Here is a 13,191-nt window from a genome sequence, read left to right as displayed (position 1 = left end):
CGGGGAGAGGGGTAGAGGTTTTAGGGAGGGATATGGGGGGGGGGGGGACTCGCGGTCGGTGCATTTTTCGTAGCATCTTTCAGTTTCTGGTACTTCGCTCTTTCTCCCTTCGATGGATGCTGACGATTCTTTCTCTTCCACGATTTATATACTTTTTCCTCGTTTTTCTGCTCGCCATCCGCACTTTTGTTTCCTGTTTACCCCCCCCCCCCCCCCCCCCCCCCCCCCCCCGTATCACTCTTTCTCCGGCGGGTGGGGGGAGGTGGGGGGTGGGGTGGTGGTGGTGTGGTTGTTTACTCTGTCGTTCTTTGTGCTTGTTTCCATTGTCAGTCTCCATCACCATCGTCGCGGTCTTCTACACGGGTCTCCTTGTTGCCGTCGAAGACGGCAGAGCGAGAGGGGAACGAAAGAAATAGGGATAAGGGAAGAGTGGGAGAGAGCTAAGGAGAAAACGAAAGAGAAGGGGAAGGAGAAAGGGGGAGGAGTTCGAACAGGGGGGAGATACACATACGATATACACGCGTGCGGCTCACAAATCAGGCTTGCGGATCGTAGCGGCTTCGTCGGCGGCGCGAGCGACAATTAATTCACCGCTTTTGCTCTCGGCTTCTCTTCTTGGACCCCATTGTGTGTACGTACTCGGTTCCTCCCCCTTCCACCCCGGGCCCAATGTTTCTCCCCTTCGAATCGTTCCGGGCCCATCGGTGGTTCCAACGTCGCCCTGTTTTATCGAGCGATTCCGATCCCTTCTTCGCCTTCCTTCTTTTTGCCTTCCTCGACTTCGTCGGGGGCCCCGTACCTTCCGAAGCCGCATCTTTAATTTCGACCCCGGCGTCACGCGGTCTAGAGAGCTCTGATGCCCCGCGTATCCAGCGTTGCCAGCTTTAAAAAGTCGATCTTACGCGATCTAACCGCCGCCAACAGATTTTTAAATCGAAACGGAGATTTGTTCGATTTTTAAAACGAAGGACAGATATTTGTAAAATAGGAAGGCTAGAAATAGACAAAACGAATAGGTATCGCGTGATCGTGATAAACTTTACTTTGATATACCGAAATTCGGTCATATACCGAAGTCAACGGATATTGTTTTCTTAACACTTTACTTAATTCTTATATTCGTAATTGAATGTAATGTCATTTTAACAAAGCATCGATTACCATAAAAACCGATTCACAAGTGTCGGTCGGTAAGCGTCGGCAACAAAGAGCCTATTAATAGGCTACCGGTCGGTAAAGTGTTAAAATACCGAGTGGGCGATTGAAGGTATTTTTGGCGTTTGACGAGCGGACCGCGCGGTGCAAAAAGCGAAGAGGCAGTCGACGGGGATAGAATGTTACCGAGCGTAAACCCGATAAGTATCTTTTTCCAGCGATTCGAGGGATTATTTACAATTCCAGCCACCTACTCGGTCCGGGTGGTGGTTCAATTTTTGTCTACCGATAGACGGCGCTGTTGCAACCTCGGCTTTTATCGGTGGGGGCCTCTCGCGGTCGCTCGTAAAATATCTAGAAGGGCGAGCGCGTAGTGTTAAAGAGGCGCTCGAAGGACCGTTTACCTAATAATAGCAATAATATGTAAATGCGATGCGTATCAAGCCGCCATCTAAAGAATCCACCCCGCTTCGGACCTATTGTTTGCAAATCTTCCGTTTCAACCGTGCTGCTTTCTGCTGGATTACCGCGCGAGCTCTCGATACACCTATCCTCTTCTTTTTCTCTTTCCCCATTCTTCCTTTGATTTGTCCTCTCTCTCTCCCCTCTGATAGCGGTCGCGCAAATAATTGAAGGTACGCTTGGCCATTACAAAAAACACACCTAATGACATCGACACGATACGCGTCTGCCTATAGGTAGCGATTCGATTTTACCGGTAAAATGTATATTCTACTTGTTTCACCAACTTACAGCTGCTAAATTACCGGCCAATTAACCGTGACACTTTATAGTACTATCTAGCGGTGCCATAATGAACTACTGTAGTAACAAGCATTTAAAATAGTATTTTCTAATGCAACACTTTGAATGTAATTATTTTAAGAATTAATTTAAATATTTGGTTAATTGTCTTGTATTAGGTTGTCCCAAAAGTTTCTTTCGCTTTATTAATAAGTAATACATGCGCGATAGTTTATGTTTTATGTTACATTACTGAATTCTGCACGATTCATTTTGCTCCATTACTGTTACAACATGAATATCTATGAAATTAGATTGTCTATTTATAGAAACACGATCACATAAAATAATTGAGTGCAACTCGCGAAAGAAACTTTCGGGACAACCTAATGGAAATATAATTAGCCAAATAATTTACGAATCGCTACCTACAGGATTGTTTTCTAGGTCGCATCAGATACTTGCATTCGAAAAGCTGCAACTATTAGGACATCCCATGCAGAGATAAACAAAATTTGTATCTAATATTACGTACACATTAACGCGAAGTCCGATTTTAAAAAGGTTTATCCAACAGAAACGAGAAAGTTTAATAAAAAGAATTAAATGTAAAGAGATAACGTGTTACGAGTCAACATCTAGGAACATGTGGACAAAATCTATGAGTCAGTCTACGAGCTATGCGAGCAATGCGTGTATCCGGCTTTCGACGTGTTAATACAGTTACGTCGAGAAAGTAACAAGCGTGTATTTATAGATGCAAACTTTGATTCAACGCGAACCGTTTTAAAAGGTACATCGACGCGGTACAATTATAATTTGATTGAATCTCGTCACGCTCGAGATTCTTCGTGTTCCGAACGCCATTATACATATATTCACGTCGTTACATTCGGACGAGTGTAACTCTGTAATACAACGTGGGACTTTTCAGAGTCCACCCTGAATGGATTAATGAACCGAGTGACATGGGATCTGATTGGAGCAACGCTTAAGGAATCTATCCAGTCATCTTTACCTTCGTTTGCCGTTCTGAACGAGCAACGCGATGTCCTGACCTTTCTCTTCCTTTTTTCCAACGTCATCTTTCTTTCCCCTTCTCGGGACACGTTCGACATCTTCGGCTGTTCGAGATCGATTTTTCGAACTTCTTCAAAATGATAAACGGATTACTCGTATTGCTTATTCTTGTGCAAATCTTTTTTTTTTCACGTCTCTTTTTGCAATTTAATATTGCTATGTACGGTATCGGTCATTTTCTCTTATTATATTCATTTCTCATCTTTTCTTTGCAGACTATCGAGGTGTGACTTGGAGCAAGATCTCACGTAGAACCAAATTTTTGTTCTCTAATCACTTATTTACCTTTCTGTTTGTAATAAGGTCGACATGGGATGAAACTTCTCAATGGATCTTCGTAGAGAAGTTCTCTGTATAATACTTATTTTTCATTCCTGGTATCAATTCGGTTCAGAAACAGTTCATTTTTTAAACTGAAGAGAACCGAGCGAACATACATCTTTCGCTGATGGCTGACTGCTGACAGTTCGTGCGGTGCTCATCGAGCATATTCACAGTCTTTTCAGTATTTCTCAAATGACAATGGATAGCAGAACGAGTCGGGTTAAGTTTTTCGTGGCAGTTATTTAACGATTGCGCTACAGGTTTGCTTCGGTTAGTTTATAAAATGTCTTCGGCCAATTCCATGGGTGTTTCGAATTTACATTAATGTTTGATGTGTTTATAGTAAACACAGTTCACTTCGTGTAGCATACCTACCATGTCGAATACACTCTTTCATCGTTTTCATTTGAAATTTTTTAAACAAGCAATACTACACTTTTCTAGCACTCATGTTTCTAGCAAATGAATATGTTTTGTCGCTTCTACGCGTGAAACTCGCTAAAACGTATCGTTTACGTCGTAAATGGAATAACCTAATAGCGTTGCGTGTCATATAAAGCGAGGTACTAACGAATTAATGGCGGAAATTAATAAAAATTGGGATAATTATTCACTTTACGTCTCTATCGTAAGAGTGGATTACTTTGACTAGCATTACGTGTTTACTACAAGTTCGCTACAAACTCTGACTACGATTACGATAAGCTGTTTTATCTTTAACATACTCACGAAATGCACTTCGATTGTTACTCGTTATCTAATCACGAAAACGACCAAAGTATGGGAGAACAGTGAACTATTATCGTGGCATCCAACGTTACGTTTAAAATCTTCGAGTTCGACTCGGTGAATTCTAGAGATATTACTTTCCTTGGCTGTACTCAATCAATGTCTGCCACCCTGAAAAATGTATTTTGAATTGGTAAGGAGCAAGGGGATCGCGAAAGTTTGAACAATTTTACGGGTGATACGCAAACTTTCACGGAGGGGCTCCCCGGCACGCTTAAAAATTCTAATCGACTGCGAAACTTTTCATTTTGGAGCACGTGTATGTCGATTGCTCGTTGTAAACATTTGTAATGCGACGAGTTACCCTCGTTGATTTTCTAGATATTTTTGTATTGCAAATTGTTCACGCGATACTTCCTAAATCAACTTTCACAAAAGTTGACTGCAATATAAATCGTTAATACTCAAGTGTTATTGGACACTTTTCTATCTGGTACTTGAACCCTCGCGCAAACATTTATAAGCATAATTTAAATCTCATTTATTCCATCATCTCGGTTTGCGTTACCATATAGATAAAATTCCAAGCTGTGGAGCATGTTACATATGCGGCGATGGTGACGTCAGTGTAACCAAGGGGTTGAAATATTTCCACCGTGGTAAATATAATTGCGACCCCCGTATATTAACAAAGTGCAAAATTTTGACAAGCGTTATATGCTCCGCGTCTAGAGCCGCGGTTTTTCCCGACCCCGTCGTCATCAGGGAGTACGAAAAAGAAGAATTGTCTAAAAAGTCTCAGGACTATGCGAAAGAAAGCGGTCGAGGAAGCGGAGGAGGTCTTTCGTTTCGATATCATCGCTCCTCATCCTCCCTCGGCGGGTTCCCTTTCCTTTTCTTTCTCTTGCCGCGATTATACAATCGACGCTTTGGGTCCGCGTACGAGAGCACGAGGAAGAGAAGGAAACACGTACGTACAATGGTACACAAACGAAGAGGGTAACGACGCGACGCGCAGCTATAAGGTGTGCGTTCGTAGCGACAATGTAAAGAATTCTCGGACTGGTTCGGTCCTTTCCGTCGACCCTCGTGTGTTTATACACCGGCTGGTGGGGGGATTCGCGAGCTTATTTCACGAGAAATCGCGTCTCGCGGTGGGGGATGGTCGCGGTGGTGGGGCGGAATCGACGACGGAGGGAAAGAGAGAGAAGCGAGGAAAGAAGGGGAAAGAGGGGAGGACGGTGTCTCGAAGGAAAGGAAAACGAGGGGGAGCGAAAATGGAGGAGACAGAGAGGAGCATAACGTCTATTTAGCATTCCCCCCTGCCCGTGCCCAGGCTTCTCGTTAGCCGGCTTTTCTCTCCTGCGGAGCGTTCCCTCGGCTCTGGGTGTATCGAGAGCGCGAGTGTGAGAGATTGGAGAAGTTCCGAGGGGGATGCAAGAGAGGGACGAGAAAACGAGAAGAGGGGAAGGCAGACGTCGCTCGGAGCTGGGGATGCTGGGTAGGCGTGGACCACGGACCACCCTGTCCACGATTCCTGGAGGGGAGGCCACGCCATCTGTCCAAGCGGTGGCGGCGAGAGAGGGTCACGGGGAGAAAGGGTGGATAGGAGTATCCGCGGCCAGTAATTATTATTATACACGTCGGAGTTTTGCAAATGCTGTCCTCCGAGCGTGGAGGTGGTAGAGGCGGAGGTGTGGCGGGGGTGGATGGCGAGTACAGCACGAGTGCCTGTTATTTCGCCCGGCTTCGCTACGAGTTAAGCGGGAAGAGGGGAGGGTTAAAGGTTCTTCGCGGACAGACGCTATCCGGAGGGTGGCAGAGGCAGAAAGCGTTTATTAATGTTGTTTAATAAATTAAAAGAATTATTGGAAAACTTTAAGAAGATAGTCTTATTCCAAGTTCGATCTAACTCGTGCCGTGGCGATATGTATACTGTGCATTTAAGCTCCAGCCACGTTTGCGAATTAATGAAAGGAACGAATAATATTTGAATTGTATCAATTTCGGAAATATTTGTCTATAATTTAGTAATATCACCGAGGATCTGACGATTCCAGGGATTTTAGCATCGTGCAATTTAAGTTTAATTAGCGCAATATTTAAATGCACAGTATTTCATCGTAGCCTTAGTTAAATTTTTCATTTTTTCGTCTAGAGTTACGCTACCCCTTGTTATTATTACTAGCATTCAAGTTACATATTTTACACCTTTCATTATCTTACATACTCGTTTGCCAAAGACACATATTCAAATAAATAAGTATAATCGAATGGAATAATTTTTGGCAAGAGGGGGAGAGCAGCAAATTTGAAATGGCACCCGAGCGGCAAGTACTTTAGGAACGCCCCTGGTCGCGGGAGGGTTGAGGAGGGATTCTTAAACGGGATCGTTATGCGAGTCTTTCGCATACTCTCTTTTCCTTCTCCCGGCTCTCTCTCATCCCCTTCGATTTCCTTGTTCTCCACCCATTTCGTCTCCTTTCATCCCCCTCCTTTATCAGACTCGAAACTCCCCCGCTTCTCCCAAGAAAATGTCTCTCTTTCTTCTTCTCTCTTATCGCGTTGGTGTGCAGTACGTTACGACACGACGAGTGTCGCGTGTATTGCACGTGAGTGTGTCCGAAGCGCTCGTGGATCACGCTTCGCGTATCCGTTCGAACCAATTCAACCTCACCGCCACCCCCTGGCCGCGCGGGTCCTGAAGGGTGCGACCGAAGAAATTCGCGATGCTTTTCCTTTCCTGTTGTTTCCACGCGTCAATTTTTGAAGGGGTCGATACACAGTGACGAATAAAAGTATCGGCACCGCTGGAGGTTTGTGAGAAAACTCGGGAAAGTCTGTTTATCGTAGCGATAAGATGCCATTTTGAAAACGGTTCCTCGAAAATTACAGAGGCGACGGTATTTTTTCTCTCTCTGTCGAATCTTTGATTTGCTGGTCGGAAAGATGGCAATTTTCGAACTTACTGCGTGTACTTGTCGTTTTTTTTCTTGGTTTGATCGTGGATTCGTAGTGTTAGTATTGAAACGTGTAGTTACGATGTAAGATATCGGTCTCTAATTTCAGGAGAACTTTAGAAACTTCGTCGGATATTCAACGAGCTTGTCACGGAAGGTTATGGGAGCGTATGACAGCACAAAGTGGACTATTCGCGAGGGAAATACACACTTTTATAACTCCTTTCTCCTCGACGTCGTCTACGATAAGTCTCTCTTTTCCTTCGAGACGGTTCTGAATTTCAGACGTCTTAAATATCGCGATTTAGCACGTAGTCCTCGTCCGATGAAATATTTAAATGTAAGGTAGAGTGTTTTTTGCCAATAGAGTGCTGCAAAGGTAGGAAAAGTTCTCGTCTAGATAGCAAACGAATTAAACATGAAACTGATGGCTTCCACGAATAAGTCAACGAAATTTTAACTGTTAAACGAAGTTGCAAACATATTGGCATTTAACAGATACAAGCGATTATGTAACAAACGTGTACCTAAAATCATACGCACATAAAAGAAGCGTATCAGCACATATTAATATTCTGGTGTTAATTGAAACGCAAATCTTTGAGTAACGATAACAAATAAAAAATGTGAGTGTTATAGTCCTCGTGGAAAGTCGTTCTAAATATCGAATCACGGGTATTAATGTTCGAGGGTATCTTTTCTTCAACTTTAGTTTCCTTCGATCGCCACGTCTAAGGTCAATGTATCTTCCACCGCCGGAACCTTTCATTTTATCGACTGTAACGTATATAATAAGTTACACATCCTTTTCCAAATGCAAGTTCTTCCTGAACGTGTTCAATGTACACAATGAACGTAACACACCTTTCCTTGGTATAACTCTCGCGATCGAATGCGATACGTAGATATCAGTGGCGCTGCAACGCGAATGCAGCTGAATGTATTATGCACCGAGCGCACGGAGTCGTTAATCTAAAGATAAAATATCGGGTGAAATATCACCTTTAGCGGGACACGGGTAATCTTTACCGGTTAAACCGCATTCTGCTCAAACTGCTTGTTTGAAACAAGGTGTTCTCCGAAAACGCATACCTTATATAAAATCAATATCGTGATATTTAAGCGTGTAAGCTCGGATTGTGGTTTACTTGTCATTCGCAATTCAGTCTGGTCGCAACAGGAACGTTTAACCTTCGCGAGATGAGATATACCACCGGGTTGGTAATAAGCGCGCCACCTTTCGTTCGCCACGCTTGTGAATCTCTCGATCGGCCGCGATAGGCGGAGGTGTCCGTTGCGTCGCAGCTCGGATGCACCGTATGCATTATGTGCACGTAAGCGAGTATAGAGCAAGAGACAGAGGTTGGTCCGTTCGGTTGCGCTCGGTTCCGTGTAACTCGTTGGTATCGAGGTACGTGGAATCGGCGTTCGTTAGGCGAATCTGCATGGTAGCGAGGGGATCGCCACCAAGCGTGCTCGGTTTTTATTCCGGCACTAAAGGCCACCCTAATTGGTGAGCAGGCTCATATCGTTCGATTTATGTGACGCGATCCAAGACCTCGCGACTCTTACCAACGACTTCGACAACCGTGCATATGTAATTCGAAGGGTTGCAACCGTGACACGGTCGTTCTTACGCCTGGACCGTTGTTATGATCCCCCGCGGAAATACCGGTTTGAAGTGATGTATGCGGGGAAGACAAGCTGCGCGACCGATACGGACACGCTATCGCGAAGGTACGCTTTTGGTTCGATCACGGAAATTGTAATTTCCTTTCATTGGTTTGTTTTCAGAATAAAGCGTGACCGAGCGAGTCACGCGTATCCTGGTCCCGAGTCTATTAAATATTAGGGGGATCGAAAAGTAATCAGAATGTCTTCGACTTGGAAAAGTTTTACGCTGGCAAAAACTGTTGGACAATGATGGAAATTATTTTGTTGATTAGTGTTTAAGATTTCTTTAGTAAATAAATGTTGATACAATTTTGATTACCTTTCGGTCACCCTAATACCATTTCCCGTATTCGAGGAAAATTTGCCGCGGCTTTATGTATTTTTATAAAGACCGGAGTTCCACGGATATTAAATATGTACTTTCCACGGCTATTATCGGCATCGAGTTATAATTTAAATAGAAAATTGCGAGTTAGGTCGCCGGTAAGTGCATTACACAACTCGGCTTCGTACATTGGTTGTATGTATCGCGTGTATCCCTAAGGGTGCGTTTTAAAAACCCTTACCCTAATCGTGGCTCAATTGATTCTCATATTTTGTCAGTCTGACAAACCAGTTTCTCGTGGGACATAGGTGGTAGGAGAGTAACAAGGCTCATTAATGCCCTGTGACAGAAATGGACATAGAAAGCAGAATTTTTGGAGAATTTCACAAATAATTCGTGGTGTTAATTTAACATACTACGATTAAGTCTGTCTAGTCTAGGTCTGTCGAATCGTCGAAAATTTGCACACGAAAACACACATAACACATTATTAAGCGTAACTAGAGCAAACAAGTAAAACAAAGTTCCAAATCTTTTCTATAATAATCGGGCCAATCCTTTCAACGTTAAATCACCACTTACACCTACAGGGGATGCTTATGGAAGTGTCCGTTGCCGATTTTGCTCTCCTCGGGGTATATCGGCGATGATTAAAGTCTGAGAGACTTGTATCTTTCGATCTGGGTCCAATTTGAAAATTAAGGAACGAGACAGATCCTCGAAAACTGCGCAAGATGAATGGGACACACCCCCTCGGTTCGGGGACGTTTCGGTTTCCTCATCGAGCATGCGCTTCGTACGAAAGGATTAATGAGTAATTAGCACAGCGCAAACGCGCGGCTGTACCAATCGGGGGTAGCTTCGATCTCCAGAAACGCCCATATTTGCAATTACGTTACGTCTAGTGACGGAATGCTGCTGGTGCATCTTCCTACGGACAAACATTATTCATCCTTTATAAAAATGGTACAAATATCTAGAAAAACCAATAACAGTTTAATCGTTAGTTCGTTTGGTTTAATTAAAACACTTTTGTGGTTAAAAGATTACGTATGAGATCTGTTTAGCAATGAGTCTTAGTCGGGGGTGAAAAACCAGTTAACTGTTATATTTCATTCCAAAAAGTATTTGTTTGTGTTTTACATTAATGGAAGTAAATCGAAGAATTTGTTATCGACGATAAAGATATCTTTCATTTATCCGTTCTCACTTGAACTTGCAATGTGGAGATAATTCGTTGCAAGAGTTCCACTCCAAGTGTATTTAATGTTCTTACAGATAAATCAACCTTATATTTTCTCGGTAGAATCGCTACTGATAAGTAGGATATTAGTACGTAAATTTACTATATCACTTCAGATTGCTCTATAAATCTTTTCCTCTGTTCCGGCAGTTTTAGTTTCGACGAGCTTATGTATGCAGAGCTAACGATGCGAGGAACGATAATTTCAAACTCATTTTCATCGAATAGCAATCAGTATAAACTCGAGCAGACTGATTGTTTCCTATCCTAAATGTTCTCTTTTAAATTGGCTTCTTTAATATTCACTGACCGACAATTTCTCCATTAAATTTTAAAAGGTGTATCCTTAATCGACGGTTACGTAATAATTCTACCCTCGACAACTACCTACTTTAACTTTCAAGTAATTATTACGTTGTGAAACGTCGTGTCGTTCTGCGTTGCCCCCCACTCCGCGCTCGTGCTTCCGGTATGCAACTGGCATCGCTGATACTCACTATGCGCCAGGTGTTACGGTTATTTAGTTTTCTCTTTTAATACTTGACCAAGAAACCGTAGTTAACACTTGTACTTATGTATTCAGGCACAGTTTGTAACTTTTCAGATTGAAATTCTATTTTGTAAATTTTAAAATGCACGAGGCCTTAGTGGAAGCTTACGTATTTGTATTTAGATGGCCTTTTGGGGTGAGCACGAGGGTGTTTGCCTGTTTAAGGAAAACGTTTTGCTTTTTGGAAACTCATTAACTAGAAGCAGAAACACAGAATCAATAAGTGAAAATGTTGGCTTTAAGAATATTTTCCATCCTAAAACAATTCACAAAGTTTTTCGCTTTTCGTTCTCCCGAGGTACTTCATTATTCGCTGTATAATGCGTCTATATGTATAAATTTCGATATAGACAAATATCTCGAGAAAAATTTCTTAATTCGTGAGGAAGTATCGATGACGTTTTCCGATTACCCTTGTAGCCGTTCTCTCTGCGCAAAAGTTCATTTTCCACGGTCCAACCCCCGGAGCCACCTGAACTCTTCCTCTCCGTGGCACTTTCTTTTTGTTTCTTTCTCCGCAGCATCCTGCGATTGGTCAATAATTATCATTAGCGAGTTTGCGCGCCCGGACCGCGCGCTCTGGCTTTCCTTCCGATTGGCAACCCTCTCCGTAATTAATCCAGGGGCGCAGGCGCGAATTCTCGCGTCTAATGGAAAAGCGCGTGGGCGCCGCCTCGTCGGCCCCTTGAAAACGATTTCTGGCTTCGTCTCTATATCCCAGCTATGACCACTAATTATAACCGAGGGGCGGTACCCGAGGGTTTAACGAACGCCACCCAGCCCTCGCTGAAACCACCCTCCTCCGAGTTTGCGCCTTGCTAATTGCTCATTAACCCTTTCCCCTTGCGCAAACTCGGAGCTCGTCGAGCTTTCGTCTTCGCTTTTAACTAAGAAGACTTTGGATTCACGTAAATTCCCGCTGTTTTACACAAATATAAAATCGTTTACCACAAAATATGGAACTCTAATTCACGTTCTCGTAATAATTATTTTTTTTTCTATCGTTGAGTCTTCCTCCCGTTACAAATTGAAAAACTGATCTGAAAGCCATCGCCCAGGCTGGACACCGCGCGAGGAACAAGAGTTGGGCGTTTGGTCACCCTCCGTGAGTCAGGTATATGTGAACAAAGGGGAGTTCGAAGAGGAGGCAAGAAGATAACAGGTGGTACACGGAACTAAACAGCCCCCTCCCACGGTCGTCATCCTCTAGCAGGTACTCACGGTCGTTTTAAAGTTCCGTACATGGTAGGGCCCGAGCATAAAAACTGGCTACTGGATTCCGTCTAACTTTCGAGCCAGATAGATCTCCATCTTCTTGTTTGACTTTGTTACCACCGACGCGACAATTTTCACCTCCGTTTCTGGTTTATTTCTAATACTTTCCATCCAACCATTTCTTTTTTTTTTTTTTTAGAGCAAGATACATGTCATATATTTTCACATCATTTATAGTTTCATTTTACAGATTACTTCTTTTTCCGAGGAAGAAGATTCCGGTAGAATTCGATGTTACTTTTTAATTACGAAATACGCAGAGATACGTAACATCACCTTTCATCTGAATTATCGCTTTCGATTCGTTCCTCGGCGAGATCGAAAGCGGCGTCGCATATTCGAACGCTCCAAGGGAATAATAGGATTAGAGCAGGGAGCAGTGACAGACGGGGTATAATCACCGCGTGTTTCGCGAAGCAAACAGCCACTAACAACCGAATTTGCATCGAGATAGTATCAAAGAAACCGTGGAAATAACAGAAACTTGTGGTTAGAGGAGAACATTTCCGGCCGACAATTAGAAGTAATAACCATTCGACGGCGACCAATCATTGTTAATTGACGTCAGGAGCTGCGAAAGGATTCGTACGCGGACACCTGCCCATTTGTCGAAAATTGCGCGCAATTTGCCCCCGAAAATAAAATCAGGATAGCGTGGAGATTCGAAAAGGCCACGTCGAGACCCTCGTCGAGAGTCGAGGAGCGGATGCACGCTTCGAGCGGCTGATTTTCTTTCGGTCTCCTCTCCTTCTCTCTCTCTCTCTCTCTCTCTCTCTCTCTCTCTCTCTCTCTCTCTCTCTCTCTCTCTCTCTCTTCCTTTCATTCGTTTTTTTTTTACCGTCCACCCGTCTCTTTCCCTCGGGATGGAACCGACGGAGGACATCTTCTCGCCGCTAATTATGATTAATTTGTGAGATGAGCGAACGGGCCTCGAAGCAAGGAGCTACCAAGATGCTGGGGATCGTCCATAAGGGAATGTAATGAATATTCTCAGCGGGAGTGTGTCGTAACGTCACGTGAACGTCATCCAGGTGACTTCTTCGTTGTTCTTCTCATCCTAGTTTATACCATTACTTTCCACGCGAAATTCCCCACGAGATGCGCATAATAAACCTCCTGATTGCTGTTTAAC

The 13,191-nt window shown here is 43.6% G+C and overlaps 1 protein-coding gene across 2 annotated transcripts in view; it reads right to left on the bottom strand.

Moving 5' to 3' along the window:
- Positions 1 to 271: 271 nt before the first annotated feature.
- Positions 272 to 13,191, bottom strand: part of LOC128893377 (uncharacterized) — a 29,187-nt gene continuing 16,267 nt past the window's right edge. Inside the window, exon 3 of one of the 2 annotated variants that reach the window (XM_054154292.1) lies at positions 272 to 4,203. In XM_054154292.1, coding sequence (XP_054010267.1) covers positions 4,185 to 4,203 — 19 coding nt within the window. In that variant the 3' untranslated portion in view covers positions 272 to 4,184. Of the gene's footprint in view, positions 4,204 to 9,585; positions 9,923 to 13,191 lie in introns of those variants that run through there. The other variant, XM_054154290.1, reaches the window with a different exon arrangement.

This window comes from Hylaeus anthracinus, unplaced genomic scaffold, assembly GCF_026225885.1.
Source record: "Hylaeus anthracinus isolate JK02 unplaced genomic scaffold, UHH_iyHylAnth1.0_haploid 27395, whole genome shotgun sequence".
Classification (NCBI taxonomy): Eukaryota; Metazoa; Arthropoda; class Insecta; order Hymenoptera; family Colletidae; genus Hylaeus; species Hylaeus anthracinus.
The sequence above is the reverse complement of the archived record's forward strand: the minus strand, read 5'-3'. Positions and strand labels throughout refer to the sequence as shown.